The sequence below is a fragment of the Liolophura sinensis genome, chromosome 13 (assembly GCF_032854445.1).
Source record: "Liolophura sinensis isolate JHLJ2023 chromosome 13, CUHK_Ljap_v2, whole genome shotgun sequence".
In the NCBI taxonomy this organism is placed as follows: Eukaryota; Metazoa; Mollusca; class Polyplacophora; order Chitonida; family Chitonidae; genus Liolophura; species Liolophura sinensis.
The window spans coordinates 5,174,884-5,189,991 of record NC_088307.1 but is presented as its reverse complement, the minus strand read 5'-3'; the positions used below and the strand labels follow the sequence as shown (position 1 = coordinate 5,189,991).

The 15,108-nt window shown below is 41.5% G+C and overlaps 1 protein-coding gene across 1 annotated transcript in view; it reads right to left on the bottom strand.

The window, feature by feature from the left end:
* Positions 1-3,206: 3,206 nt before the first annotated feature.
* LOC135480461 (sodium/glucose cotransporter 4-like) overlaps positions 3,207-15,108 on the bottom strand; it is a 33,177-nt gene continuing 21,275 nt past the window's right edge. The window contains exons 5-15 of the mRNA XM_064760299.1: positions 14,618-14,722; positions 12,594-12,699; positions 11,819-11,899; positions 10,536-10,756; positions 10,178-10,313; positions 9,338-9,445; positions 8,972-9,122; positions 8,164-8,332; positions 7,002-7,217; positions 4,334-4,472; positions 3,207-3,409 (exon numbers count right to left, since the gene is read on the bottom strand). Coding sequence (XP_064616369.1) covers positions 3,207-3,409; positions 4,334-4,472; positions 7,002-7,217; positions 8,164-8,332; positions 8,972-9,122; positions 9,338-9,445; positions 10,178-10,313; positions 10,536-10,756; positions 11,819-11,899; positions 12,594-12,699; positions 14,618-14,722 — 1,635 coding nt within the window. The remainder of the gene's footprint in view (positions 3,410-4,333; positions 4,473-7,001; positions 7,218-8,163; positions 8,333-8,971; positions 9,123-9,337; positions 9,446-10,177; positions 10,314-10,535; positions 10,757-11,818; positions 11,900-12,593; positions 12,700-14,617; positions 14,723-15,108) is intronic.

The window sequence follows — 15,108 nt, the reverse complement described above, 5'->3', positions numbered from 1 at the left end:
ATGATGATACATTGTTTATCCCAGTTTTAGAAAATGTAGCGTATCCAACCAATCCTAGACGAGCGGTTAACCTCAAACCAGTTAGAAATCCACGTGCAAGAAACCGTCCAGGTTGGACTAAGGATTTTGTTATGGGTAGGTAAGTGAATCAGTGTACTGTTTTATACCGCAAAAGTTAACAGGTGTTGTTAAATGTATTTCCAGTGGGAAATAGCATTACCCTATTTCTTATTCAGTTATGCTTTCATTCCATGTTTTTACGGATCATGTTTCAGTGAGCATATGTTAACAATTGTCGTTATATACACATTCAACACATGCTTCCCTTAAGTAACTTCCATTCTCTAGTAGAAGCCACTTCTTTACAATGGCAGAAATGTGGTGATCCGTCATATGCTTACGTCATAACAACGTCATACTGTACGAATGTGTATCGCTGTACGCGCACCGTACGGGAATCTTGTAGAGCTGGAAGAATAGAACTCTGCCTTCCTCGCTTTACTACTTAATTACTTCATATCCGTCTTAAGGATACCATATTACCGCCTCGTGTTTTCAACTTGTTCTCCCCACGATAGGGCCCAAATATTGCCGATGTGGCGTTAAGCTTCAATCTTTCATTCATTTAGTCATTCCTGCGTGGCCAAAGAGGTAACAGGTTCGAATCTAGCTCTCGCCGTTTTCTCTTTTTACATAAGTAAAAAACTCTATGGTGTAAACTGAGTTACAGATCACTCAATCCAATAATCGAACAGAAATTCCATCTTTGTGCGACGGTCATACATCTGCGATTGTGATCTGAACCCACAGGTTAACAAAATAAAGCGCTAAAATTAACTTTGAAATTTGTACTTTAATCAGCCATTTGTGTGTAATCGGCCCATCGCCCGCATGATGCAAGCATGGGTGTATGGTGATACTTACAAACGTTTGTAACAGGCCGGAAGACGTTTTTCTATCATAAAAAAGATAAAAAAAGGTAATAAGAATTATTAGACATAGGTGGAATTGGACAATGCCATCAGCAGTATTTATTAACATTTCTGTCGATGTTAAGAACATACATGTTTCTTTTCAAAAAATATTAATAAGGCTATCACTCGAAAATATAAATGCACATAGATAGCTGCACGGATGGATGGATATAGAATTACATGGAATTCACGGTTTATATGAATACAATGTATAAGTAAGCATTTAAAATACAGTTAACATTTATGTCGTGATGGCTCAAAATATTAGTGCTAACAGAAATACACATAGTTATTTGACTGGTGTTTTACGTCGTGTTCATCTCTCGTTGCTGGCAGACCTTTCCACATACGACCGGGGCCGAAAACAGACAAAGAATTAAATTTAGTAACATTGGGGCCTCGATTTTTATATTACAGCCACAGATTAGCGTATTTGGCGAAATGTTTTCACAGTGTAAAACGGCCTTTTCTGATCGACATCAGGTAAAAAATTTCAAAATTCTTAGCATATAAAATTTCAAAATTCTTAGTATATAATTTTAAATACTTTCTTACTTCACGTTACCGCCGTCGTATTAGTGAAATATTCTTGAGTACAGCGTAAAACACCAATCAAATAAATAAATAAATAAATAAATAAATAAATAAATACTTTACGTTATTTATAAAAACCAAAGAGAATATAGCTGTAAACTGCATATAGTAGCCAAAGTTGTACATTTAACCAGACGCAATCATACATAAATAAGAACCCATCATCTATAGTCAGATAATCATTTTTATCGTGTCTTTGTTGTTCATTTTAGTACTGTAAATGTAGAAAAATAGCTCATTGTCGGTCTGCTCAGGATCATGCAAGCAGTTCGAAATATTTTATTTATTTATTTATTTATTTGATTGATGTTTTACGCCTTATATTTCGCTTATACCACGGCGGGCAACATCATGATGTGAGGAAACCGGGCAGAGCCCAGAGGAAACCCACGACCCTCTGCAGGTTGCTGAAAGACCCCCCCCCCCCCCCCACGTACGGCCGGAGACAAGTGAAATGAAACCAGGGCAGATCTATTTCATAAGCCGTGCTCAGATGATGCGATATGGCGCATCTTACAATCGCATAATATAGCCCACGTCCTTCTTTCATTCTACTGGCCGAATTAGAAATGTCGATTGGACAATCTCGTGGCGCGAACGCAGCTCAGCCAATGTATATCAAAATAACAGCCTACAGTCAGCTGAAGTCATGATGAAAAGCCATCGATGTAATAAATGAACGACCTGACGGACGTACACAGCTAGCCTTTAGGTGCCTTTAAGTGATTTTGCCCAACTTAAGCTTTTACTGGCTACGTGTTTTTCCACATACACGATTTACCTTTACTGGCCTTTACGTGCTAAGGCGATTTATTTTTCTGCGTGTGGCTAAATTTGTGCTTTGCGTTTCCTAACCGTTGCTTTCACTGGCCTTCACCTGCATTCAGCGGGCTTTGGTTTCATGGGCCTTTAAATGCCTTTTGCACATATTTCTCTTTACTTATCTTTTAGGGCTTTTATGAACAGTTTGTACACAGCAAAAACCTATAGGCATGTATATACATGTTAAAAAAACCCGGCTATTTCACCACTCTAGTAGAGCTGTCACATGTTTTCTTCAATGTTTTGAAGAAAACGTGGAAATGATACACTGAAAAGGTCAATATTACAAAAAGGAAACCAGCCAGCGTGTACAGTCCCACCATATACATGTAACACGTCTATGGATAAGACATCTGCATACAAATAAAACAGCAAGGCGTTATGTGTCGTTAATATTTACAGTGTACAGGATAACAGAGGAGCGAGCCATATATTCTAACATAATGTTTAGAGGTGCTTACCTTTTAATCTCTATATTTTAAAATTGGTTTTGGGAATTAAGGGATTTTGTGAAGATTGTAGTCCCTAGTGGGACCTTTCAGACAACTTGGATACATATTGCAATCCAGGTGACAATAGAGAAATTTAGTTACAAGTTACAAGTTCAACTTGTAACTTGTAACTTCAAACTAGAATAGGTAAACTGATCGTAGTTTGTAGTTTGAAGTTAGGAGTTACAAGTTACAAGTTGTAACTTCCAACTAAAGATCTCTGATATATGCTGTCGACGACACCCGTGTGGCAGTTTACAGAGTCTGATAATGTTTAAATGGACTCTGGACGGTCCAGTCCATGACATTGAGAGGTTTTCCGTAATCAGGCGAAATATCCCCAGACAAAGGCTCCGATTGCAAACAAAACAATACCATTGAGTGTTATGATCTTGCGCCATTTTGGATCCACTGACAGCGCCATCTGGATCATTTTCTTGTTGAGCGCCTCTTGTTGTTCTGGAGTCATCCTCTGGGAGGAGAATGTTCCGCAAATCCAACCGACCAGACGGGTAAAGAAACTCGGTTCTGACAGAGAGAGCAGAAATAAGACAGTAGATAAAGACAGATATTTATACCGCTGTGGTTTAACGCTCCCATACGACTTCATCTGAATCTTTGGCTTATTTTCTGCATATACTTATCATAGCATGGCGGCCTATCAAAGTGTTTATCAACAGTCAATCCGAGTTTCTGGGAAAATATTATTTCACACGTAAAGTTATGTTTTTACAAAAGAAAAAAAGAATAAATAGAAAAATTTTCACCGCTGCGGATGGAGAGGAAGAGGAAGTTATTTTACCTATAGCAGAAATAATTCAACCCCAGTCAAAAAAAATCAAATGTTATAGCCTAGCTAACTTATTTCAGTTAAACTGTATACGAAAATACACACAAAGAATGATTCACTTTTATATCAACAGTCTAAATTGTGGGTGGAGGGAAAAAAGATAGCCAGGAATAAACAACCGCCTTTCGCTAGATACCTAATTTAAAGTCGCACCTGAACCTGCGACAGCTGGATTCGAACCTGCAACCTCATCGATCAGAATCCGATTGGTTGCCGCTTTTATATTGTGAGCCATGTCCCCTTTTTTGCAAATCAAATTGGGGTTCATAAAGATTAAAATAGTTTCAAAAGTGATTTGCTTGAAAAATTTAGCTTATAGGTAAGAATCTTTTTTTGGTAGAGTAATCAGAATGTGTTTAGCCTCCATATATGATGGTTTCAGGGTCATGAAGTTGGCCTACTTTGAATGTTAGGAATCGGCAAAAGTCAACAGTTCGCTCATTTATGTTATTGATCATCTCATGCTCCTTGCTAGGAACCCGGGTGCCCCAAACTAGGAATTTCTGTCATGAATTATATATATATATATATATATATATATATATATATATATATATATATATATATATATATATATATATATATATATATATATTCCTCACTATTGATATTGGCCACCTCTGTCGGCCTATCCACCACCTCCAGAGTTTTCACCAGCCCATCCGTTTCGCTTTCTTCGTCGGATACCGCCTTCGGTTCGGGGGGCGGAACTTCACGCGTAAACCACGTGACTCCCACCAACTGCAAAGAGAAAAGATATAGGCTACTGCACGACTTGAGTTTTTTCTACACCATCGACTTAACTCCACGGAACTATTTTTATGGGCAGATTATATTGTTTTGCGCACTTTTTTTTCAAATACCGTAGTGTACATAATCGAACAAACATTTGCTTTAATGAACGGCTTGTCTTACATTTGATACTGCAACTGTTTACCTTGCACTGCAGTTAAAACATTCATGACGCCTTGTGAAATTTTTGATCTTATTCTTATTCACTCTGACCAGCAATAGGCTTAGTGGTATTGTATTAATTGATTAATCATTGCTTACTTGTTCATCAGGCGTGGTTAACAAAAGGAGAATGAATTTTTTCACCTGTTCGCCATGTATAGCTGTAGTTAATAAGTTGAGAACATTATGGTTTATACTCACCTGTTCGACAGGCATAAGTGTAGTTAGCGAATGAGAACAATATGGTTTATACTCACCTGTTCGACAGGCATAAGTGTAGTTAGCGAATGAGAACAATATGGTTTATACTCACCTGTTCGACAGGCATAAGTGTAGCTAACGAATGAGAACAATATGGTTTATACTCACCTGTTCGACAGGCATAAGTGTAGTTAACGAATGAGAACAATATGGTTTATACTCACCTGTTCGACAGGCATAAGTGTAGTTAACGAATGAGAACAATATGGTTTATACTCACCTGTTCGACAGGCATAAGTGTAGTTAACGAATGAGAACAATATGGTTTATACTCACCTGTTCCACAGGTATAAGGGATAAGTGTAGTTAACGAATGAGAACAATATGGTTTATACTCACCTGTTCCACAGGTATAAGGGATAAGTGTAGTTAACGAATGAGAACAATATGGTTTATACTCACCTGTTCGACAGGCATAAGTGTAGTTAGCGAATGAGAACAATATGGTTTATACTCACCTGTTCCACAGGTATAAGGGATAAGTGTAGTTAACGAATGAGAACAATATGGTTTATACTCACCTGTTCCACAGGTATAAGGGATAAGTGTAGTTAACGAATGAGAACAATATGGTTTATACTCACCTGTTCCACAGGTATAAGGGATAAGTGTAGTTAACGAATGAGAACAATATGGTTTATACTCACCTGTTCCACAGGTATAAGGGATAAGTGTAGTTAACGAATGAGAACAATATGGTTTATACTCACCTGTTCCACAGGTATAAGGGATAAGTGTAGTTAACGAATGAGAACAATATGGTTTATACTCACCTGTTCGACAGGCATAAGTGTAGTTAACGAATGAGAACAATATGGTTTATACTCACCTGTTCCACAGGTATAAGGGATAAGTGTAGTTAACGAATGAGAACAATATGGTTTATACTCACCTGTTCGACAGGCATAAGTGTAGTTAACGAATGAGAACAATATGGTTTATACTCACCTGTTCCACAGGTATAAGGGATAAGTGTAGTCAACGAATGAGAACAATATGGTTTATACTCACCTGTTCGACAGGCATAAGTGTAGTTAACGAATGAGAACAATATGGTTTATACTCACCTGTTCCACAGGTATAAGGGATAAGTGTAGTTAACGAATGAGAACAATATGGTTTATACTCACCTGTTCGACAGGCATAAGTGTAGTTAGCGAATGAGAACAATATGGTTTATACTCACCTGTTCCACAGGTATAAGGGATAAGTGTAGTTAACGAATGAGAACAATATGGTTTATACTCACCTGTTCGACAGGCATAAGTGTAGTTAGCGAATGAGAACAATATGGTGTATACTCACCTGTTCCACAGGTATAAGGGATAAGTGTAGTTAACGAATGAGAACAATATGGTTTATACTCACCTGTTCGACAGGCATAAGTGTAGTTAGCGAATGAGAACAATATGGTTTATACTCACTTGTTCCACAGGTATAAGGAATAAGTGTAGTTAACGAATGAGAACAATATGGTTTATACTCACCTGTTCGACAGGCATAAGTGTAGTTAACGAATGAGAACAATATGGTTTATACTCACCTGTTCCACAGGTATAAGGGATAAGTGTAGTTAACGAATGAGAACAATATGGTTTATACTCACCTGTTCCACAGGTATAAGGGATAAGTGTAGTTAACGAATGAGAACAATATGGTTTATACTCACCTGTTCGACACGTATTAGTGTAGTTAACAAACTAAGACAATGAGCGTTTTCTCACCTGTTTGTCAGGTAGAGGTGTAGTAAACAAACTGAGAACAATGGGCCTTTTCTCAACTGTTTGTCAGGTAGAGGTGTAGGTAACAAGTTTAGAGCAATGTGGTTTACTCACCTGTTCGTCAGGTATAGGTGTAGTTAACAAGTTTAGAGCAATGTGGTTTACTCACCTGTTCGTCAGGTATAGATGTAGTTAACAAGCTTAGAACAATGAGGTTTACTCACCTATTCGTCAGGTTTAGGTGTAGTTAACAAGGCTAGAACAATGTGGTTTACTCACCTGTTCATCAGGTATATGTGTAGTTAACAAGCTTAGAACAATGAGGTTTACTCACCTGTTCGCCGGGTATAGGTGTAGTTAACAAACTGACAACAATAGTGACGATGATGCTGACAGCGAACAGAAACATGGCGTAATGGAGGTAGTGGAAGTTAGCTATGATCCCCGGGCGATAGTCCGGCTGTCCGCACCCCGGGGACGTCCAGATAAAGTCACAGACCATCCGAATCACCCCCAGGACTAGGCCTACCAGGAGGCCGTAGAAGGCACCCTGGGGTAGATGCAGAAGGAAAATCAATGTACAGCAGAAAGCAAAGCAAAACGAATCAGACAACAACAATACTGAGTCCGCTCCACAACAGATACTTAGAGTTGGAAGCATTCTGATTATAATCGGCGTTTATTTTCCAGTCCTATAGGGGTCAAGATCGTTTAATGATCCTTACCCCATATAGATCCAATCGTATATAGATCCCATCGTATGTAGATCCCATCGTATATAGATCCCATCCAAAATAGATCCCATCCAATATAGATCCCATCCAATATAGATCCAATCGTATATAGATCCCATCGTGTATAGATCCCATCGTATATAGATCCCATCCAGTATAGATCCCATCGTATATAGATCACATCCAATATAGATCACATCCAATATAGATCACATCCTATCTAGATCTCTGCCCTAAAGAGTTGTCATAACATATATAGACTCCTGGTATGGATTCCACAGAGCAAGACATGTCCACAGTGATAATTTAAAATTTCATTATGATGCATGGTTCACTGTCAAAGTATTTAAAAAAAGAAAAGCGTTTGAATCAACTTTTATTTATTTATTCGATTGGTGTTTTATGCCGTACTCAAGAATATTTCACTTATACGACGGCGGCCAGCATTATGGTGGGAGGAAACCGGGCAGAGCCCGGAAGAAACCCACGACCAGTCTGCTGGCAGACCTTTCCACGTACGCAAATCAACTTATAAGTTTTATTCATTTCCTCATGCAAACACCTTCGTAACCTCTGTATAGTTACACGGACTGTCTGATCCCATTATAGGTATACGGACTGTCTGATCCCAGTATAGGTATACGGACTGTCTGATCACAGAATTATTTGTATGAATAAAATTCACGCATATCATCAGAAGGGTATTCTTTTAAGCCATTTTCTGTACATAAATTTGTCGTGTTACACCGACTGTGAGATTACCGGTTCCGTTATCCTGGCCCACAGCGATCCTACGGTGAAGCACGCGAGAACAGGAGGTGCCAAGTATGAGCTCACTGATTGGATGTAATTGAACAGTTGACCACTCTGTCCCGTAGCAACGATTGGTAACCAGGCAACGCTGACGGCGGCAAAGACCACAATAAATATCCTGGAAGTAGTAAATAATTGTCAATCGTTACAAGAAATAAAAACACGTTAATTACATGGAATTGTTTTATTGTCATGTTACTGATCACACGCTAACAAACCACGACCAAAAAGCTGACTGCATAATGCTCTGATCCACAGATTCACTGATCCATTGAATATAGAAGATTATAGCACATAGAGTAAAATCAGAGCAGCGACGACAGTGTGACAGTTGGCAAATGGTCATACGTAACCGGGGAAACACGGCTTCTTGTTGGGGTTTTATTCTAACAGCTCATGTTAATGCGTAAAAAGTAGCGACTTATAAGCCCATGAACACCATGGTATTTGTAATCTTATTTATAAAGTGAATTCTGCAGTGATGTTAATTACACATCGTTTTCCTCCCACCATAATGCTGGCCGCTGTCGTATAAGTGAAATATTCTTGAGCACGGCGTAAAACATCAAATAAATAAATACAATACAATACATTGCGTTAAACATCACTTGTCTAAACTTACTCAAATTCTGCATGTGTTGTCACCACATTTAATAAACACTGTCATGGGAACAATTAATGCAAAGGGACCAGTGCTCCAGGGCTCGTTTACACAGGTATATAATACAAAATACTTCAGCATGAAACGCCCATTTACCTGCCTACGACCATGAGTTCCTTTTCTGTGGCGCCTTTCCTAACCCGCTTCCACATGTCAATGGTAAAGACGGTACTGGCACTGTTAAAGATGGACGTCAGCGAACTCATGAAGGCGGCTACCATGGCAGCCAGCATTAACCCGCGCAAACCTGAAACACATGGGTTTTCTTTCAGTTACAGTGGAAACCTGAGGTAAACTGATAAGAGGACGGATTTCGCCGGTTACGTGTGATCATTTGTGAACCATCACTAGCGGATCAGCTTGACACGGTTGTACATTGTTTAATATGGTGTCAGCTTCACTTGCGGCGATGGCAGCAATCGTGAATCTGGTTGCTCAGTGAAGACATCCAATCTCCCTTACCTATGGGCATGAGCCTTATGACCAGAAGAGGGTACGCGATGTTGGAGCACCCCCGAGGATTTCCACAAACCGCCTTACACCTGACCGGGTCAGCACAGGCAACGTCATCTGAAATCAACATTGACCATTCAGTATATAGACACAGAAATTGCGCGTGGCAGAGAGACTGGTTCACAAAGTGACCGTATAGGTTAAGATGACTCTCACATCTATGGCAACGTAGAGTATGTTCTTAACACATGTTGCCGGAGCCTTGGATTTTGTTGACGGGGCCAAGATTGGGGAAAAGACATCGTGACCTTTGCCGTGTGCAAAAATTACACTTGGCTTCGCTGAACTGGGCGACTGAATGATCAGTTGATTGATTGGGGCTTTACGCTGTTATCAAGAATTTTGTATTCATATTGAAACACATTCTGAATTATTATAGAGCCCTGATGAAAGTATATCGCTCCCCGCATGTTCCAGACAAACCCTGCGTCTCAGAACAAGTCTCAGTTGATTCCGCAACCAGATGGTTGATTTATTTGATTGGTGCTTAACGCCTTTTTCAGGACTTTTACATTTATGCTACGGTTTTAAGACTTATTGTTGGTGGACACCCATGCTCCTAGGGTACCGGGAGTCTGACAAACCTATATTTCTGACTTATATTAAGCCCAAACTAGCAAAGCTGTATTCGAGAATGCAATCAAATGGGTTGAGACTAACGCCAGGGAAGGATTCACCCGATAGACCAACGTATAGTGGTTTCGATGAGAGACCGCATCACCCCATTTCACTAAGTTAGCAACGACCTAGGTTTCAATTTGTAAAGTGTTGAAAACCAACTCTATTTACCAGCATAAAGCGCCCGGCTGATCATTCCAGGCCAGACCATCAGGAATATGGGCAGAATCTTCATATAGCCGGCCAAAATGCTGCCCGCCTTGGCGTGGTTAAGGTTCTTTGCCGCAAGGGAGCGCTGCACGAGAACCTGTTCAAGATCAAGCAATTCACAGTGTTCATAGAAAGTACATGTACATTTAAAGGAGGAAAAAAAATATAAAAATAATGCAAACTTCTAAATTTATTTGTAAATAAGTTATGTTTTTATTGTAGGTGGGTTATTGGGACCACCTCTTACCAATTTGTGCAGACACGTTATTCCTAACCTGTCAAAACCTATTTGTTATGGAAAGATTACACGATTGGTTACCTGCTCGGTGCAGAAGTACCAGGCGGACAGGATGTTGGCCCCAAAGAAAGTCCCGAGCCAGGGATAAGCGTGGTCTGTGATCGGTCGAAAAATGTGGAAAGCACTCTCGTCCGGAAGTAAACAACTGTTGTTGCTATCGTTACCACTAATGCCTGTTACGTTGGGAACACCTGCCATGTAACGCGTCACCATCTCCTGATAACCTCCGACCTCGACAAAGCCTACAGAAAATGAACTGATTATCACTGGTTAGCAGAATAAAAGTGCAGCTGATTTATAAATGTTATAATAAATCTGATTGGTTTAACTGAAGGGCTATACCTGCTATTTGGGTGATACGGAGACGTGGAGCAATTAAGTTTTGAATAATTTCACTTGTCTCATCGTTGTTACAAATAGCGATTCCTAGATCTGACTTCAGTGAGGCTGAGGTTGGTGAGATCTTACTACCTACAAGTCAGTTAAGGGTACAAAATCTGACTTTAGCAAGACAACTCAAGTTACAGTACATGCACGTGTAAACCTGGTGCCGATTCTACCAAGTCAGCTGACCCTAGCGCAATCCTAGGGCTAACCTTAACAGTTTAAAGAAATGTGCTAGTTGGAAACTGAGTTAAGTCAGACGGTGCCTCAACAGTCTATAGACAAGGTGCTAGTTGTACCCTGAATTAAGTGAGACTGTACCTTAGCAGTTTATAGAAAAGGAGCTTGGTGGACCCTGAGTTAAGTGAGACTGAGCCTTAACAGTTTATAGACAAGGTGGTCGGAGGACCCTGAGTTAAGTCAGACTCTGCTTTAGCAGTGTATAGAAAAGGTGCTCGGAGGACCCTGAGTTAAGTCAGACTGTGCCTTAACAGTTTATAGACAAGGTGCTAGTTCAACCCTGAGTTAGGTCAGACTGTGGCTTAACAGTCTATAGACAGGGTGCTTGGTGGACCCTGAATTAAGTCTGACTGTGCCTTAAAAGTTTATAGCAAAGGTGCTTGGAGGACCCTGGGTTAAGTTAGACTGTGTCTTAACAGTCTATAGAAATGTGCTAGTTGGTCACTGAGAAAAGTGAGACAGTGCCTTAGCAGTCCATGGAAGTGCGCTAGTTGATCACTGAGTTAAGTGAGACTGAGCCTAAACAGAAATGTGCTGGGTGGACCCTGTGTTAAGTAAAACTGTACCTGAACAGTCTATAGATATGTGCTATGTTGATCACTGAGTTAAGTGAGACTAAGCCTTAACAGCCTATAGAACTGTGCTAGTTGATTACTGAGTTAAGTGAGACTAAGCCTTACCCAGAATAGCCAGTATAACAGCCCCGAGCAGCAGGACAACTGTCTGTAACACGTCAGTGTAGATCACGGCGGTAAGCCCACCTGAAACCATGGCAACGTTGGGAAAATGAGGAAATATGATCAAAAAGTTAAATAATCATATAATATTAATAATCATAATAATTCTATGTTTCAGAAACAAAGGTTAGTCCGTGGGAAAGATATGTAGCCAGTGAGCTAGTATCGGACAATCCACTACATGTCAGGATGCAAGAGACAAAAAAGTTTCTTATCAGTAAATCCTTTGATGATAAAGGCAATCAAGGATATATTTAGCGTTAATGCCAGACGATGTTATCCATTGATGCCATTGTAGATTAAATATAGTAACAGGTGATATATAAGTGACGTAATGGTTGGAAAGGCTGGCAAATTGTTCAAAAGGTAACAAAAATCGCTTGAAAGCTAGACGAGAACTATTACAAGATAGACGTGTTCAAAGGTGACAGAACAATGCAGAAACAATGTAAGATTATTTACAAATATTGTAAAATTATATACAGTGGTAAACAACACTCAGCTATAGCCCTTGACCAAGACAGGCATAGCGCCATCCAGATTTTTGGCGAAGAGAACACAACTCAGTGATGTAGGGCATTACTCAATGACATAGCATATTGAATTAAACCACTCGGTTATCCTTCCTTACACAACATCCAGATGGCGCTATACCTGTCTTTGTCAAGGGCCACAACTGAATGTTATTTTCCGTTGTTGGCGATGAAGGGAAACTAACCGACAAGTGTGTAGAAGGCTGTGATGATGAGTAACATGAGAACAGAAGGGTACAGGCTCCACCCCAGCGTCTGTTGTATGATGATAGAACCCGCGTATATCTCCGCCTGTACAAATTGTGGGGGTAAACATACATTTACACAATATACTCTTTCCTTTAACTTTTAACTGAACATACTTGTGTCGCATACTGAATATGTCTCTTGCATGGCAGTAGTTGAGATTTTGGTTGAACTTTGCAGATGGAGGAGCTTGGGAATAGAGGAACTTGGAGGAACTCGGGGGATGGAGGAACTTGGAGATGGAGAAACTCGGGGATGGGGGAGCTTGGAGATGGAGGAGCTTGGGAATAGAGGAACTTGGAGATGGAGGAACCTGGAGATGGAGATGGAGGAACCTGGAGATGGAGGAACTCGGGGATGGGGGAGCTTGGAGATGGAGGAACTCGGGGATGGAGGAACTTGAAGATGGAGGAGCTTGGGAATAGAGGAACTCGGAGATGGAGGAACTCGGGGATGGAGGAACTTGGAGATGGAGGAGCTTGGCGATGGAGGAACTTGGGGATGGAGGAGCTTGGAGGTGGAGGAGCTTGTAGATGGAGGAACTCGGGGATGGAGGAGCTTGGGAATAGAGGAACTTGGAGATGGAGGAACTCGGGGATGGAGGAGCTTGAAGATGGAGGAACTCGGGGATGGAGGAACTTGAAGATGGAGGTGCTTGGGAATAGAGGAACTCGGAGATGGAGGAACTCGGGGATGGAGGAACTCGGGGATGGAGGAACTCGGAGATGGAGGAACTCGGGGATGGAGGAGCCTGGAGATGGAATAACTCGGGGATGGGGGAGCTTGGAGATGGAAGAACTCGGGGATGGAGGAACTTGAAGATGGAGGAGCTTGGGAATAGAGGAACTCGGAGATGGAGGAACTCGGGGATGGAGGAACTTGGAGATGGAGGAGCTTGGCGATGGAGGAACTTGGGGATGGAGGAGCTTGGAGGTGGAGGAGCTTGGAGATGGAGGAGCTTGGAGATGGAGGAGCTTGGCGATGGAGGAACTTGGGGATGGAGGAACTCGGGGATGGGGGAGCTTGGAGTTGGAGGAACTCGGGGATGGAGGAGCTTGGAGGTGGAGGAGCTTGTAGATGGAGGAACTCGGGGATGGAGGAGCTTGGGAATAGAGGAACTTGGAGATGGAGGAGCTTGGGAATAGAGGAACCTGGAGATAGAGGAACTCGGGGATGGAGGAACCTGGAGATGGAGGAACCCGGGGATGGAGGAGCTTGGAGGTGGAGGAGCTTTGAGATGGAGGAACTCGGGGATGGAGGAGCTTGGAGATGGAGGAACTCGGGGATGGAGGAGCTTGGGAATAGAGGAACTTGGAGATGGAGGAACTCGGGGATGGAGGAGCTTGAAGATGGAGGAACTCGGGGATGGAGGAACCTGGAGATGGAGGAACTTGGAGATGGAGGAGCTTGGAGATGGAGGAGCTTGGAGATGGAGGAGCTTGGCGATGGAGGAACTTGGGGATGGAGGAACTCGGGGATGAGGGAGCTTGGAGTTGGAGGAACTCGGGGATGGAGGAGCTTGGAGGTGGAGGAGCTTGTAGATGGAGGAACTCGGGGATGGAGGAGCTTGGGAATAGAGGAACTTGGAGATGGAGGAGCTTGGGAATAGAGGAACTCGGAGATGGAGGAACTCGGGGATGGAGGAACCTGGAGATGGAGGAACCCGGGGATGGAGGAGCTTGGAGGTGGAGGAGCTTGGAGATGGAGGAACTCGGGGATGGAGGAGCTTGGAGATGGAGGAACTCGGGGATGGAGGAGCTTGGAGGTGGAGGAGATTGGAGATGGGGGAACTTGGAGATGGAGGAATTTGGAGATGGGGGAACTTGGATAGCCTGAAGTTGAGTTGAGCCTGAAGGGAAAAAAAGCAAATAACTGTCTGATGCAAGCCACATTTCAACTGCTCCCTCACTTTTTTTTATTATTTAATAAGATCTTTTCCGAAAATGACAAGAAGGCAACTTACCGATAACTTCACAAAGACAAAAAGAAGCATATTTTGTGTTGCCAGGTAAATTTGGCAGCGGTTTCCACCAAAACGTTTTTTCAAATACTCCGGCATGGTGAAGGCCTGTGAAAACGGGAAACACAATCATTATGGCACGTCATCTGATTCTGTACTTCTTAGGTCTGAGGATTGATTTGTTGACTGATTTGAAAAATACAACAATGGACCTGAATATAAGGTTTACGTTTTTCTCAGATACCATATATTCTGATACAACTTCACGGAGAAAGGGACGGTAACATAATTTAAGCCATTTTAGCAATTTCAAGAGTTTTGGGGTATCAAATCAGGCAAATAGGTGACACGGAATTAGATTTAAGGTCACGATGTAACTGATGTTGATTTTAGTCCATAATTATACAAAGTGTGCGCAAACTGATGAGAAACTGCACAATCTGGCACGAGTGTTCATTTCATGCTCGCAACATATGCAAAATGCCAAATTTCCT